This window comes from Symphodus melops (assembly GCF_947650265.1).
Source record: "Symphodus melops genome assembly, chromosome: 5".
In the NCBI taxonomy this organism is placed as follows: Eukaryota; Metazoa; Chordata; class Actinopteri; order Labriformes; family Labridae; genus Symphodus; species Symphodus melops.
In genome coordinates, this window is record NC_136695.1 from 28,879,919 (window position 1) to 28,895,537 (window position 15,619).

General features: G+C 45.0%; 1 protein-coding gene across 1 annotated transcript in view; it reads right to left on the reverse strand.

Annotated features, from left to right (window-relative positions):
- Positions 1 to 15,619, reverse strand: part of thsd7ab (thrombospondin, type I, domain containing 7Ab) — a 174,498-nt gene that overhangs the window by 134,702 nt on the left and 24,177 nt on the right. The window contains exon 5 of the mRNA XM_079343602.1: positions 375 to 564. Coding sequence (XP_079199728.1) covers positions 375 to 564 — 190 coding nt within the window. The remainder of the gene's footprint in view (positions 1 to 374; positions 565 to 15,619) is intronic.

A 15,619-nucleotide genomic window follows, 5' to 3' on the forward strand; every position in this document is an offset into this window, starting at 1 on the left:
TTTTGCAGCGTGGAAGTCGATGCCTCAAATTATGAGGCGAGCAAACTGTGTCACCTGGAAGCACTGTAGACCTGTGAGAGTTAATGAAGCGTCTGAATACTGTTACTGTTACCGAGGATCTTTTATTCTCCGCTCAAGAGCAGCAACTCAGTCAGATGCACTGATTTAAAGATAAACCCCCCCCCCCAAAAAATAAAAAAAAATCTGAAAGTTAGGATATCAATCAGGGTGCATTTTCCCCAAATTGCCTCTCTGAGTGTGGGAGGTCATATAACACACAGCCACTAATTCCTCCTCCCACCACCATCATCATAAACACTCCATATGCAAAACAAGGGATCAAAAATAAGCTGTAATTAGTGGTTAAGCAGTACCTGTTTCCCAGAAGTATATCGACTTCCCATCGTCTGTCTGCGCGTCAGCCCTCCAGAAGCCGCACAACACCAGCAGCAATGTCACCAAAAGGTGCCAGCTCCCCTCTGTCCTTATCCGGAGGGTCCCTGCAGCACCCCTCCACCCTCGCCCCATGGTCCACGCTACACGATAAAAGTAAATCCACTCAGCCTGGAAGGTCGACAGCGAAGAAGAAGAAGAAGAAAAAAAAAAACTAGTCCAAAAGGCACGAGAAGAAGTTCAGTTTGAGAGAGTGAGGGAGAGAGTGAGTGAGTGTGGGTATGTGGTGTGTGTGTTCAGTCCTGCAGGAGTTTTTTTGGGTCCAGTTGGTGGTCTTCTGAAGGACAGAGAGAGAGAGAGGCGTGCTTCCTGCCTCACGCTCCTCCACACTTGGCCGGCTGGTCCCAGAGGGAGGCGGTCAGAGACGGACGGCACGGTCTTCCTCCTCCATGGTATCTGCTCCCTCTGCTGCCGTTGCTGCCTCTGTCCTCTGGCGGTGGAGCAGTGACAGTGGGCGAGTGTCTGCAGTGTTGTTCGCTTCCCTCCCTCTCGTTTGCTCTCTCTCTCTCTCTCTCGCTCCTATTCGCTCACTCATTTGCTCTTCTCCCTGTGCCACCCAGCTCTCTCTCTCTCCTGGCTTTTGTCTGTTTTTCTCTCCAGCCCTCGTCTACTCTTGTTTCTCTGATTTTGTCCTTTTTATTTCACCACTCTCTCTGCTTTTCCAGCATGCTCCTTTCCACTTTCTTTCAATCTCTATTTCTCCTCTCCCCCTCTCTCTCTCTCTCTCTCTCTCTCTCTCCTCCTCCTCCACTCGTCTTCCACTTGGAAGTGCTGGGAAGGCGACTGGAGACCAGCAGTGCTCACACTGGTCTCAGAAGCACCCATAAGCACTGCTCCCAGGATCAGAGAGGCAGAGAAACAAGCAGGGCTTAATGCAGAGCGAGGGAAAGTGAAGGGAGGGAGGGAGGGGGAGTTTAAGGGGAAATCAAGGAGGAGCAAAAGAGACAGGCAGAGAAGAGGGAGAGAGTGCAAAAGAAGATGTGGGAGCAGGGTGTTTAATTCTCCTTGTGAGAAAAAGGGTGTGAATGTGCAGAGATGGAGCAGAAGAAGTGGCTGTAAGCACTGATATTTGTTCCTCATAGAGGATCCTGCAGCATGACAACAGCTAACATGACTATTATTAAAGCACAGGTCCTTATATAACAGTGAAACATTTATTTTGAAATCTGTGGAGTACACTGTGAGGCATTTTATTTAAAAAGAGAGAGAAATGAACAGAGATAACTAACATGATTAAATACATAAAAAAAAACGTCCAGGCAGAAATCTCAGGTGTTGAAAAGTGAAGCTGGTGCAAAAAAACTGCAGTTCCTCCAGTGTCCACTTGAGGCAGAGGCAAGATAATTAATGAATTATTTCCAACGTAGATTAGAACGCAGAAAGCTTTACAGACCCATGCAGAGCTGGCTAAACACTGAAGCTACAGTGTCCACCACATGCTGAGCTGGCTAAACACTGAAGCTACAGTGTCCACCACATGCAGAGCTGGCTAAACACTGAAGCTACAGTGTCCACCACATGCAGAGCTGGCTAAACACTGAAGCTACAGTGTCCACCACATGCAGAGCTGGCTAAACACTGAAGCTACAGTGTCCACCACATGCAGAGCTGGCTAAACACTGAAGCTACAGTGTCCACCACATGCAGAGCTGGCTAAACACTGAAGCTACAGTGTCCACCACATGCTGACCTGTGTGAGAGGAGGGGGCGGAGCCAGACAGCTCTCTGTGATGATTAGAGTTTAGACTGCAGTACTCATTTTAAACACTAGGGGGCAGAGCTACAGGCTGCTCATGTTAGAAACCAGTGGTACTCCCTGTTTGAAATGGTCTTTGGCTCCTTCACTGGTGCCACCAATAAAGTCAAGACAATATTTTTTTTATTCACAACTGTCTGAGAATTTCAATCAAAGTTTGCAACTTCCTGTTTCCACAGAAAACTCTGAAATATGTGGAGTCATTCGTCTCTCTGCACGCCGGTGTCAGTGAACTGCTAAGAGGGAATTGCTGATTGAAAAGATAAGAACGCCATCATAGCTTCATCACGCTGCTTTCACTGCACTCAGCCCCTCTTTGCATTCGGTCCAACTCAAAGTGCAAAATCATTTAAACTGTCTTTTTGCTTGCAGGATTATTGAGTGCGTCTTTTGTGGACTGTTGGCTGCATGTAGGATGGACTCAAACACGGCTCGCGTGATGCAGGTAGAGTTCACTTCCCTGTCTCAACTGTCCTGCCTGCACTCATGACAGCGTCGGCAGGCCAAGGTTGTGTCAGGACACCTGACTGGCAGGTTTTGAGTTTGGCAGAGTCAGCCCGTCACGCCGAGGCTTTGCTCGGCCCGACTCGGACAGCACACATGACGTGATGGACGGGACTGCTTGGTGTCAGTTCAATGAAAAGACTGAAGATAGCAAACCCTGAAATGTCTCTTAGCGGAGGAAGAAGACAAAAGGAGTAATGATTTGGAACAAATGAAAACATTAAGTGGCTTAGAGCGAGGCTTATTTATAAGCCCACTTCCCTGAAAGTTATTATCCTCAGCCAATTAAATGTTTGCATTATTTCTCTGCTTAGCTGTTAGTTAATGATTAAACAATGACAGCAGAAACAGGACGTCACTGCAGATTATTCCCGTCAGTCAGCGTGAGTTCTGTTTGTGTCCAGGAGGAGTAAAAATGTTGTTTGTTGTCTTTGGGTCAGCTCTCTTTGGACACTCTTGTAGTGACATCAGATGCTTTCAAACATAAAGCTTTTGACTTTACCCAGATTTGTTTTCCACCAGCGTCCAGGAAAAATGTTCTGTCGGAGTAAAGTGCCGGACCGGAGCGAGCTCGAGGGAGGGATGATGTTTTGTTATCATGCAAAAAGTCAGGAGAGCCGTGCAAGTCATGAAACTGCTTTGTAGTGTTTTGTTTATTATTATTATTCACAGAAATCTTCGTCAGATTTCATCCTGGACGTTGGAAAGTGGATTTAAAGAGATTCAAACAGAGCAAGAGGAACAGACGAGTTGAAGCGAGCTGATGGTGTGATTGTGTGTTCTTCCGGCAAACGATGACCTCCAGGCTGTTGGTTGTGATCAATGCCAGACTCTCAATCTGGGAACATGGTGGGTTGCTGGAGGAATGGCGATCAGCTGTCTCGGGTTGATGGAGAGGGAGCAGCTGCTCCGGCTGAAGGATTTCGAGCGTCCCAGCTTCTTGTTGAAAGTGGATCGCGGTCCTTACAGATTGATTGGCACAGAATCTGTCATTAGATGAAACGACCGTCGGACGTCATTGGAAGCCAATTGTGAGGTTTCTCTTCTCACCTGTTTACTTGTTCCAGGTGCAACCACCCAGAGCACAACCATTTGGTGAGATGAAACTGTTAAAGATGTGTTCAGACGTACAGATCAAAGTACGAATGAGTCTACAGGACAGGCCAACATTTTGTAATTAGTGTTTGATGATGTTGCACCCTTGGGAGCCAATGGGAGAACTCTTTAAGCGTAGTGTTTCTTCAAGACTATAGCTGGAAGCATAGATGGCATACATGTATAAATGTGGGCGGAGCAACAGCTGCCTGGGAGTGAAGCTAAAACATGCAGAGCGCCACCTGCTGACTTCACTTCACCGCTGACAGTCAAAATGCTGGAAGCAAGAAACAGAAGTAGTGAGTGTTCCCGCTCCTCCTCCTGGAGGATTCTGAGGCGTTCCGAGTCTAGACGGGACCCCGTGGACTCCTCCCAGTTGGGCGTACCCATAAAAAACCTTCCAGAAGGCGTCCGAGTCAGATGGCCAAACTTCAACCTGCTCCTTTCCATGCGAGGAAGTAGCGGCTCTACTCTGAGTTCGAGTTTAGACGCCCTCTGAAGGAAACTCATTGAGGCCGCTTGTATCCGGGATCTTCTTCGTCTGTTTAGGACCCGGAGCTCCCGACCGCAGACGAGGGGTTGGAACAAAAAACGGACGGGTAAATCGAGAGGATCCCGCTTCACCTCAACGCTCCGGTACAACGCCTGCAGTACTGCTGATGCTGCCGGAGTGTCGAACGATAAGATACCTTACACGGACTAAATATGCATTTCATCTTCAGCCTGGTCTTAAAAATGCCTGAAGAAGCGAAACACTTGACATCGTTCCAGTTGTTGATTGTCTGAGACGTCAGTGTTAATTTCAGCCTTTTTCATAACCAGTTAAAAACTCCTCAAACTGACCGAGTCAACACACGTCCTGTTTCAAACTGAGTGATCCTGTCTGCAGCGTAGAGTGCAGCGACTCGCCATGCAACCAATTTATTCATAAAAACCTGGAAAGTCCTCGACCATTCTGTCAGCTAGCATGAAGTTGACAGCGTAACAACGGTGTTAAAGTGTCTGCTAATGACTGGAGTGTCTGGATGTCACTGTCTCTGCTATTAAATGTCAACTGGGAGAAGAGCACTGGATCCACAGTGACAGAAAGGAGCAGAAAAATAGATTAGATGGGGCAGACGTGGGCGGAACTGGAACCATGAAAAAGTCAAACGCTGGGAACCAGCAGAATACTGACGAGGCTTATCCAATCAGCCTCCCGAGAGAAACGAGTGTCGCCGTTTATAATCGCAAATGATCTCATTTTAAACCAGTGAAAGACGAAGCTTCTATCCAGGACGGACTCCGTCAGAGAGGAACCCCCCCCCTCCCCAGTGAAGACACCTCGCTCCTATCTGTTTCAGAACACAATCAACACTTGGCAACACTGAGCTGACGAGAACGGATACTGACTGATATTTAAATAAAACGTCAGACCGTTATCTGCCTGTCAGTTTGAAGGGAGGCCAGCAGAAGCTGATTCTGCCACACTGGGTGTCAGTGATTTATTTTTTAAATGATTGACTTCCAAAAAAAAAAAAACCCCAGTTCATCTTGATACGCTCCGCTTTGCAATCAGGAGTAACTACAGGCGATAAGACGTCAATTAGTGTTCGTTTCCTGCAGGAACATTTCCCCAGAGATTTGATTAAAAGAGGAAGAATAATGTTGACGAGCAGAAAGTTGCTGCTGTCGTTTTGTAAAATGTATTTTAAAGGATAGTGACACTGCAAAAACGTAACGTGTGCCCAGTTATATTAGAACCGGCACCCGCTTCAATTCACTTAAAGAACTATTTAAGCATCATAATCTGTCTTTGCCATAAGTGCTTATTGTTTCCCTCTTCTTTAATGTTCACTCGTTCTTTTACGTTTTCAGTGTTTTCTGGTTAGCTATGTCTATGTAGGTTTGGACGACTTTAACCCTTTATCGGGCTTTGAAATTCAAAAGTTCAACCTCAGACATAACAGAACTTTATTTCTGTTAAAACATTTTTTTTATTTTTTTTTTTATTTAGAAAAATAGACATTGACAAAGTTACCATATTTGGTTGAAATGCCACAATAGCAGGATCAGTGACGTAGGGTGATCTCTTCTGATTGGCTGAGGGAGGATCACATGCTTCTTGTGACGGGTGGCCATATGTAATGTTTGAGAAATGACCAAAAATAATCACTTGTCCGATGAAGGGTTAAAAACTTGTGTCTGTGTTACATGTCAGTTGAGCCCCTCGGACTTCTCCAGCACGTCTTTCAAAACATCCTTTTTTTTTTTTAAACCAATCACACAGCCTTTTTTTCATTTGATGTAATTTGTTTGTTTTACGTGCATGAAATAAATTAAAAAAAATACAAAAATAATCAATAATATTATTATAGTTTAACGCAGAAAGGCTTCGTGCTCCAGAGCTCACAGCCAGCGTGGAGGCGGGGCCGAAGGGGGATGGTTTGGTATTTTTTTATGTTTTAGTACAAAACCTATGTGGCGACAAAGTCGAGCTTTTTGTTGTTTGTTAACACGATGGATGCAGTTTGATTATTCTGCAGATTTACAGTGAATGAATTAGCGTCAGGTGTATTTCCATAATGACTTCTGTGCATATCTGTGACCATCTGTTGGCCTGTAAATATAGAAGCACATTTTTACATCTTGTCATCGGGCGTGCATTCATACATCAGCTGCTCCTGTAATTATTGAATGAGTGCTCCACATGTGCAGACTCTGAAATGATGATTGTGCGTGTCATGCATCCTCTTCTGCGCCGTCGTGTTTTGGTTGATTGTTTTGTTTTAAAATGGTGCATCGGCCAATTTGATGATCTTCTCTTTCTAATGAGATTTAATCCCGAGCGTGTGCAGCCCTGGAAGAATTTAAACTCTGCATAACAGTGTGCTTCACCTGCTTTCATGTTAATGATGAGGCTTTTCTATTCGCTGTTATTAATCTACTTTTCCCTTTTGCATCCTTCATTCACCTAATTTGAAGTATTGTAAGTCAGTGCTGTCTATCTCATTAACCCTTCGTTTGGTAGAGGTCATGTTTAATGACTGTAAATTGTTGCCCTCCGATGCTGCTGGTTTCTTATCAGGGATTTGGAGTTGCGTTGACGTGTGATTAAGAAAGAGCGAGATAACCTACCAGCAGGCGTGGAGCACAGACGCCTTAATGCACGTCTTATTTCATGTTGAATTGTTCCCTGATAGGTGTTACTGGATAAATGTTCGCATTATAAAAGGCTTTGATTGCAGCTGGAACCACAATCATAATAATTCTATAAACTCATTCTCTAAATATTTGCAAAGCTTAACTCTTCCCAAGCTGCAGAATCTGCTCTTCTACCGCGTGCATCAAAAAACAGAAAAGAGACCCTGAAGTGTTGAACGACAAAATTCACTTTTTTTAATCACAGTCATTGCTTTCAATGATCCTCCTCTGTGATCAGTTAGCCAATCAGAGAGCTGCTCTCTTCCTCTGTGATCAATCAGCCAATCAGAGAGCTGCTCTTATCCTCTGTGATCATTAAGGAAACCTGCTGTGTTGAAGCTTCTCTGACAACAATGCAGCAGCCAGTATGTCCTCCTTCTAACTTTAGATTCTGCTCCTGAATGCTCTGGATCTGATTGGACCAGAGAAGGTAGGCGGGGCTTTGAAGGCCGTTTTGGACGCCCCTGGGTTTGCCAGATATGAGAGCAGTTATCAGGTGAACAGGTGTTGCAGCGATGGAAGCGGGCAGTGGAACTGCTTCAGATAGAAGTGATTGTACCCGAGCTAAAAAGCCTCTGCATGTTTCTAATAAGCTCCAGCAGCAGAAAGCTGCTCAAACTAGGATCAATGTTGGAGATGAAACATGGAGAGAGGTTAGAACGCAGAAAGCTTTACAGAGCCATGCAGAGCTGGCTAAACACTGAAGCTACAGTGTCCACCACATGCAGAGCTGGCTAAACACTGAAGCTACAGTGTCCACCACATGCAGAGCTGGCTAAACACTGAAGCTACAGTGTCCACCACATGCAGAGCTGGCTAAACACTGAAGTTACAGTGTCCACCACATGCAGAGCTGGCTAAACACTGAAGCTACAGTGTCCACCACATGCAGAGCTGGCTAGACGCTGAAGCTACAGTGTCCACCACATGCAGAGCTGGCTAAACACTAAAGCTACAGTGTCCACCACATGCAGAGCTGGCTAAACACTGAAGCTACAGTGTCCACCACATGCAGAGCTGGCTAAACACTGAAGCTACAGTGTCCACCACATGCAGAGCTGGTTAAACACTGAAGCTACACTGTCCACCACGTGCAGAGCTGGCTAAACACTGAAGCTACAGTGTCCACCACGTGCAGAGCTGGCTAAACACTGAAGCTACAGTGTCCACCACATGCAGAGCTGGCTAAACGCTGAAGCTACAGTGTCCACCACATGCAGAGCTGGCTAAACGCTGAAGCTACAGTGTCCACCACATGCAGAGCTGGCTAAACACTGAAGCTACAGTGTCCACCACATGCAGAGCTGGCTAAACACTGAAGCTACAGTGTCCACCACATGCAGAGCTGGCTAAACACTGAAGCTACAGTGTCCACCACATGCAGAGCTGGCTAAACACTGAAGCTACAGTGTAGACGCTAAAGATGGCATTTTCTGTGTATTAACATATTTCAGACCAAATCTGAAAGGTGAAAATGAAAATCAACAGAAAAGACAAAATGATGATCATGATGAGGAACATTTGTAACCGTCACCGTCTCTTGTGATGTGTTTGTCTCGAATCATCCGTTTGATAAACGATGTCACACCTTGATGATGATCGACGGCGAGAAGCGACAAACAAACGAGGGTCTCTTTGAAACAACAGCAGGGTGAGAGGAAACGGAGAGACTTCTAAAGATGGATGCTTTGTGTTAGCGTTGATAGCAGATTTATTAATATCAGCTGATGATTAGATTCTATCACAAGACGACATCGTTGATCTGATGATTTAAGCAGATTGTCAGGCTGGAGTGACTGAAGGTTACTGCCTTTATCACTCCGACTCTGCAGGTGTGCAGATGATTGACAGCATCATATTATTATTCTGAATGTAGGTGTGTGTGTGCACGCATACACCGGGTGCAGTTATTAGGGTATAAAAATCTTATTTAGGTTATGCAAATACGTCTTCCTGCTTTTGATAAATCCAAAGAGGCTCCGTCTGTCTCGCACAAAACAACTGAGCGGGAAAGAAACGGCAGAAAGACAAAAGAAAATAGGGCTTCCATAAATCCTATCACAAGGTGTTTAAGGACACAAAAAGTTCTGGGCACTTTTCGATTATGGGATGTAATCACTGGGGAGGATGTGATGCAGATATTTACATAACAATAATAATAATAATAACACGACCAATCACAGTCCTTCTTGTGCTCGGAGAGTTACGATTACACTGCCGATGTTTTGGAGCACTGCAGAATGTAAGTTTGGTACCAAACAAGCTGTTGATATCGTTTGATTTTTACCAGCATTGATTCATATCAACATCTTTTAGTTTTTGGACTCATCAAGACCTGTTTTTAAAAGGTTTATTTTGGTGCGTTTTGATGCTTTTATTCAGAGATGGTTCTGCGGATTGGGTCAGAAATCGTCAGAAATTCTATCTTCAGATTTTTACTTTACCAGAATAAAAAAAAAATAAAGATATTGTGTGACTCCACTAATTCAGAAAAAAGAGAAAGTCAAATTGTAACCCACAATGCACCGGGGCTGTTTTGCACTTCAGGCATGAGCACATAACAAAGCTATCATGCTCATGTGTGCCATTTCGCAGAGCCAATAAGAGGCCTAATTGCTCTGTCACAGAGTTAATGAAGTGTCTGAATCAGTGCCACATGTTTGAAGTCTCTCTGAGACAGAGTGAGAGCGAGCGGCTGCCAGCCCTCTGCCAGGTGAGACCGCCGTACACGCCGCTGATTAGACCAACTCATCTCACACACGACCACACGCCGTTTCAAGCTAAACTGAGCAGAATCACTTAGTTTGGACACGTTGTTGTTCACAGGACAAACAGGAGGCGCTGTGAAGGTTGAAATGTCCCGTGACAGGAGGACGACGAGCACACAACCTGTGTTTAGTGTTTTCATTTGATGCTTGGTGTTTTCTCCTCCACATTAAAGATCCTTCTCTCTAAACTGATCCTGCAGCTCCTCGAGTTTTACCATCAGTATAAAAACACAATCGTTAAATAACGCCTCAGACTCAGCTGTGGTGGAGATTCGGTTTGGGTCTCCGGTGCTCTCCGTGTTACTTTATGAAGTTTTGTTGATCTAAAAAAGAAAAAAGACAACTGGAGTTTCATAATGACATCACACACGTGTTAGTCTGTGACCTCGCTATAAGTGCACGTCAAAGATCTTTTAAAAATGGCTGCCAGTCCTATCAGCACATTTTATGAAAAGACGAAAAATGAGCAACTTCTATGCAGGGGCGATTCTAGAGTCTGTTGGGGCCCCTGGCAAAATTATTTGGGGGCCCCTCCAAACATCATTCTCCACCATCTCTGCCAGTATCCAGATGTTTTTTTCCGTTATAATTGCTCTTTATTTTCCAGAGTGAGTGCTGACAGATGGGGCCCCATTAGGGAGGTTTCCTACTGTCGTTGCAAAATTTGGACATTTTCAGCTACTGCTGGTGTTTTAAGTTTTTTAGCCTTCAAGGGGCCCTCACTAGCCAGGGGCCCCAAGCTGCTTCTATGCAACATGTTCAGGCAGAGGTTGAACTGATGGGTTTTTACTGAGTATCAAATGGACGAAGAGTTTTGTGAGATGCAAATTTAGGATAATACGGCAACTTCCTGTTATCATGTATCTCAGTGTTGTTGTTTTTTTCCTCAAGCTAACAGAGACTCCAAAGTCATCGTCATGCCGACGAGTCAAACAGAAGAACCTCACGACTGAAAATAGGATGACTCACGCTGCGAAGGGACAACCGATGCTGCGTCCCGCCGTTCCTCGAGTCAAAACACGGGCGTCATAACGCCGCCTTACCCGGTTTGGTGACCATGCTCCCGCGCGTTTCCTGCAGGGCACGGGAGCACCTCTTGTGACACAATGAGAACATCTCGACTGGAGCGTGTATAACGGAGAGCAGAGCCTCCCCCCCACGCTATTTTTAACTTTGTTTTTTACCTGATTTACTCCGTGATGAGACGCTGATTTGAACCGATACAAACAGAATATTGGAAGACAATAACAAAACCATAAAGCACCTCTGACAGAGTCGACTATCACCGTGTACTCCTTAATGAAACTCGCGTCGATATGAGTAAAAGCTGAATAAGCTTGTACCTCTTGCAGAGTTATAAATAATATATATTTTATGGCACATGCAATAAGAAGCGTCTCTGCTTTGTTTACACCAGATTTAAGGAGCTTGTGAATCTGCAGGACTACATTCACTATTTATATGATTTTATGTGCTTCGCTTTACAAAGCAGAGAATGTCAGAGACGCTTTTTCCTCACTGATGATCCCTCTCCTCATCTCAGTTTGTCTGCGGCGAGACAGAAGAGGTCAGCGTGCAGATTTACAGTCTCGTCCTCGGGAGAGAGAGGACGCTTGCTTCAGTGCAGTGCCTTTAAAAACAGAGGACGACAGAGGCGCTGCACGGCGGGCAGATGACCAGCACGGCGTCCCCTGAAGGCTCCAAAGCAGCAGCCCAACATGTGCACATTTTGCAATGTAGGGAAACCCCCCCCCCCCCCCAGGTGGGCCCCGACTAACACTGCAGCAGTCACCCTCGCCGCCCTGCGACACGGTGCGTCACATGAAATCCAACGTTTGTCAATAAAAGTCAACAATGGAAATTTAAGAGGAGTTATCCGTCAACGAGAGAAAAGGAGAAGAGTGAGCGTTGGGACGCTGGCAGAGCTGCAAAGTGGGACTCCATCGATGAGGTGAGCGTCAACATGTTGGGAGGTGAGAAACACAAACTAAAAGTTCAAACCCTTCTCCTTCGATTTTTTTATAAGAACAAAATCAGAAGTCTTAATGAAAGTGTTCCTGCTGGAGGGCGTGTGGAGTGGACTGTGGACTACAGAGACTCTGGACCTTATCACATCCTGCAGGTCTTAGTGAAAGGACCCTGACCCTGACCCTCCCACCATGAGACTCTTCATAAACATCATCAACTCTAACCAGCATATATAAGCTTGTTTCTGATTTCAGATTCAAATCTCACAGGCTGTAAAACATCCAGCTGAGCACAGCGACAAACATTTACATTCAGAAACAACAACACAGAGTGAAGAAGTGTTCTGAGTGAGCACTTCACAAAATCACTTGTGAATAATTCAGCCTGTTGACCTCGATGAGCAGCAGCATTTTACAACACTGGATATATGCAAACTCATGTTTTACACTACGAGTCCATAAAGTCAGTTAGTGAGGTAGAAAGAAACCTGAAGGTCAGTTTTGTAGATCCAACATGAATGTTTACACTATTAACATTATATAGATATTTTATAGATACAGTATTAAAGGTCATGTATTATTCAGTCTGTCTCCAAACCCCCCAATGATGAGAAAAGTCCATCCTCTCCGTCTTCTGCCTGCTCTACTTTTCAGAAAATGTGTGCTCAAACAGGCTGTTTGAAGTTTTTCCCTTCATGACATCACAAAGGGCAGTAGCCCCTCCCCCAGGTGGGTGACACTCCCACAGCTAGGTGTTTGTTCTGCCCTCTGAGTCTGCCTTCTCACCGTAAACAATAGGACATGGAGCCAGAAAGCAAGCGAGTACACCCGAGCCCTTCCAGAGAGGGGGCGTGGTCAGACACAGCTCATTTACATATTTAAAGCTACAGACACAGAAACAGCCTGTTCTGAGCAGGGCTGAAATAGAGGGGTTTATAGACATGATCAAATACAGGATCAGAGTGGATTTACAACAACACACTTCACACACATGATGAAGAGGAGCTCTCAGACTTCGAGGTGCAACGCTCCGACTGCAGCCAGACGATGGAGGGAAGCTGCTGGATTCATTCAATGACCACACAGTTATGGATTTGATTAAACGCTGCCTTCTAGAAAATGGTCCCCGTACGCCTTCCCTCACACAAAGCAGCTGTCGTGATTGCCTGCGGTGAAAGGACGCGGCAAAGTCACGGGGGACATTTCAACAGGACAGTATCACACATTAAGATTAGCACAAACTGCTGTGTCATCCGATGAGTCTGGGATGATTCAGCAGAGCTCGGCTGAGTGATATTTGCACACAATAAAAGCATCGTTTTGAGCGCTGCAGGGAACACAGATGGAGGATTTGCCACCGAGGATAAAGAAACGAGTAAGAGGATATTCTGTGAGAAATATTAACGGGTGGTGTTTAAATGTACTTGTTAGATTATGAGTAAGGTAACAAAACCAACAGTTAACTTAGCATGTTTTCTAAAGTGGTGTTTAAAGTATTTAAATGACAAAATGTAGAATTTTATTTCAATGTTTTCAATAAGATCCAAATAATTGAAAAAGGACGAAACCTATGTTATCGTTTTTTGTTGAGTACTTAATTAATCTACCACTCTATAGTCGTTACGTGTCATGTCTCTACCGACTCTAGCGACCACGGAGACAGAGCCGCCATGACAGGCACAACATGATTATGGTTACCGTGGAAACGGTCGGTTTCGCCCCGGTCATCTTTAATTACGGTCGGCGCTGAGTTCTTTGTAATCAAGGGGCGGAGTAGCACAGGGAACTCCCATGATTCCCCACCAGCCTCAACATCATCTTGTGTTATTGTAGTCGTGATTTAGCCGCCCCCCCCCTGGTGGCAGAATCTACACACTGCACCTTTAAGCCCCTCATCTGGCCCTGCTTGCAGTGCTTTTCTGTTCTACCTGACCTGCATCTTATATTCAAAAAAAAAAGAAAAGAAGCTAATAACTTTATCCACATTTGTGGATCTGATGAACACATATTAGGATGACAAACTCTCTGCATGCTTCATCAAAGTAATCCAACCTCTGGGTCCGGGACCCGTAATCCATTGAGAAGAATCTGGAGTGAAGGGCGAGGCAGCTAATGGCTTTATGAGATCAACTATGAGGTCAGAGTACTTATAAGTCTTTACAAGTCTTCTGCTGCACGGATCAGAGGGGGTCTTGGCATGCCAACAGGGAGCAGAGACTGCAGACAGTGATCTAAAGTGTTGATTAAAAGCCATACAGTTAGATAAATATTTACTCCAGAGTTCAAACGGAGACAGAAATCAGCAGAATCTGCTCGAATATGCACGCACAGCAAAGTAGACGATGTGAAGACTTATTCCCTCACGCTCTCCGACTGAGAAATGTTTGCATGCTAGAGCAGCTAATTTCTCTCCATCCTAGATCTCTCTCACACACACACACACACACACACACACACACACACACACACACACACACACACACACACACACACACACACACACACGTGTACCTTACTGTCAGGCTACTCTACCCCAGTGTGGTCCTTCTCTTTCTGGTCAAAGCTTTAAAAATACCAAAAATTAATACGACAATTAGTTGTGATGTCTTTAACCATAATCTTACTTCAAATGTTTTTCTTGTTTTTTTTTTTTAAAGAAGTTGTCATGGGGGGAAATGCAGGCTTGGGTGAGCTCTCTCTCTCTCTCAAACACACACACACACACACACACACACACACACTAGTCTGGGAGGAGTTCACGTGATGTCACACCTCAAGTGCAAAAAGCACACACACACACTCACACATCACTGTGCTCTTCCTTCAGCTGAGAATCCAGCTCAGAGTCTGACCTTTCTGTAACTCAGATAAATCACAGTCAACATTCCCGTGTTCTGTAACCAGCGTACGGCGTGTTGGCGTGTTGGCGTGTTGGCGTGTTGGGGTCAGTAATCATCCAAACCAGCAGGAACTCTTTGAGGTGCATTTGGAGCCCCAGTAGCTCTTCTGATGGATCCACCTGCTGCTGTTAGGCTCGTGCACTCGGGACCACGTGGCAGCTTCACCATGCAGCGTTTGAGACGCTCTGACCGACTCATCTCGCCGGCATCATTCAGCCCCTCGTCAACGTCACTCACGTTTTTAGCCCTGCCAATTTTACCTTGCGTCCAACACGTCAACTTTGAGGACAAAATGTCCACTTACAGAAACGAGATAATCACTGTTACTCGCCTCACCTGTCAGCGGTCACAACTTAAATGTACCACAGGGACTTCTATGTGCTGGCAGGTTGTCCAGATACTCGGCTGTAAAAGCTTTTTCATTTACGATCCCACATCTGTGCTCAGGTTCAATCCTTCCATTTCCCTTTAATGTTGGGAATTTTAATCCTTTAGCACCAGACCACAATCCAATCCTTCTTCCTGCATCTTTTCCCATCTACCCCCCCAATCCCATTTTTCTTTTCTAAAGTAACAACGAGTAAAGTCTTTTACCTGCTTTCGGTAAAGTGTCTCAAGATTTGTTTTGAATTGGCGACTGATTGATTGATGGATGTAATCAATCATAAATGGGGTCAACGACAAAGAAGGTCTAAAGAAGAGAAGACTTGGCAGAAGGCTTCACAAGCTGTTAGAGAGTCTGGCAAATATCTAAAAGTCTTATCTCATAGATTCTTGTTAAATTGGGACATAGCTCCAGACCAGTAAAGGCAAATAATCCATAAAGGTTTTTTCTCCTTCTTCTTCTTCTTGACCACTCGGATTCAACCTAATCAGGCGGTCAGTCGTCCAAATCCAATTAGTCTGATGACATACACGAACGGCGTCCATTAGCATCGCTGGGTTTCTTCTCGCTGCTTTTATTTTAGTTCCCCACTGATTGATTGCAGTCTT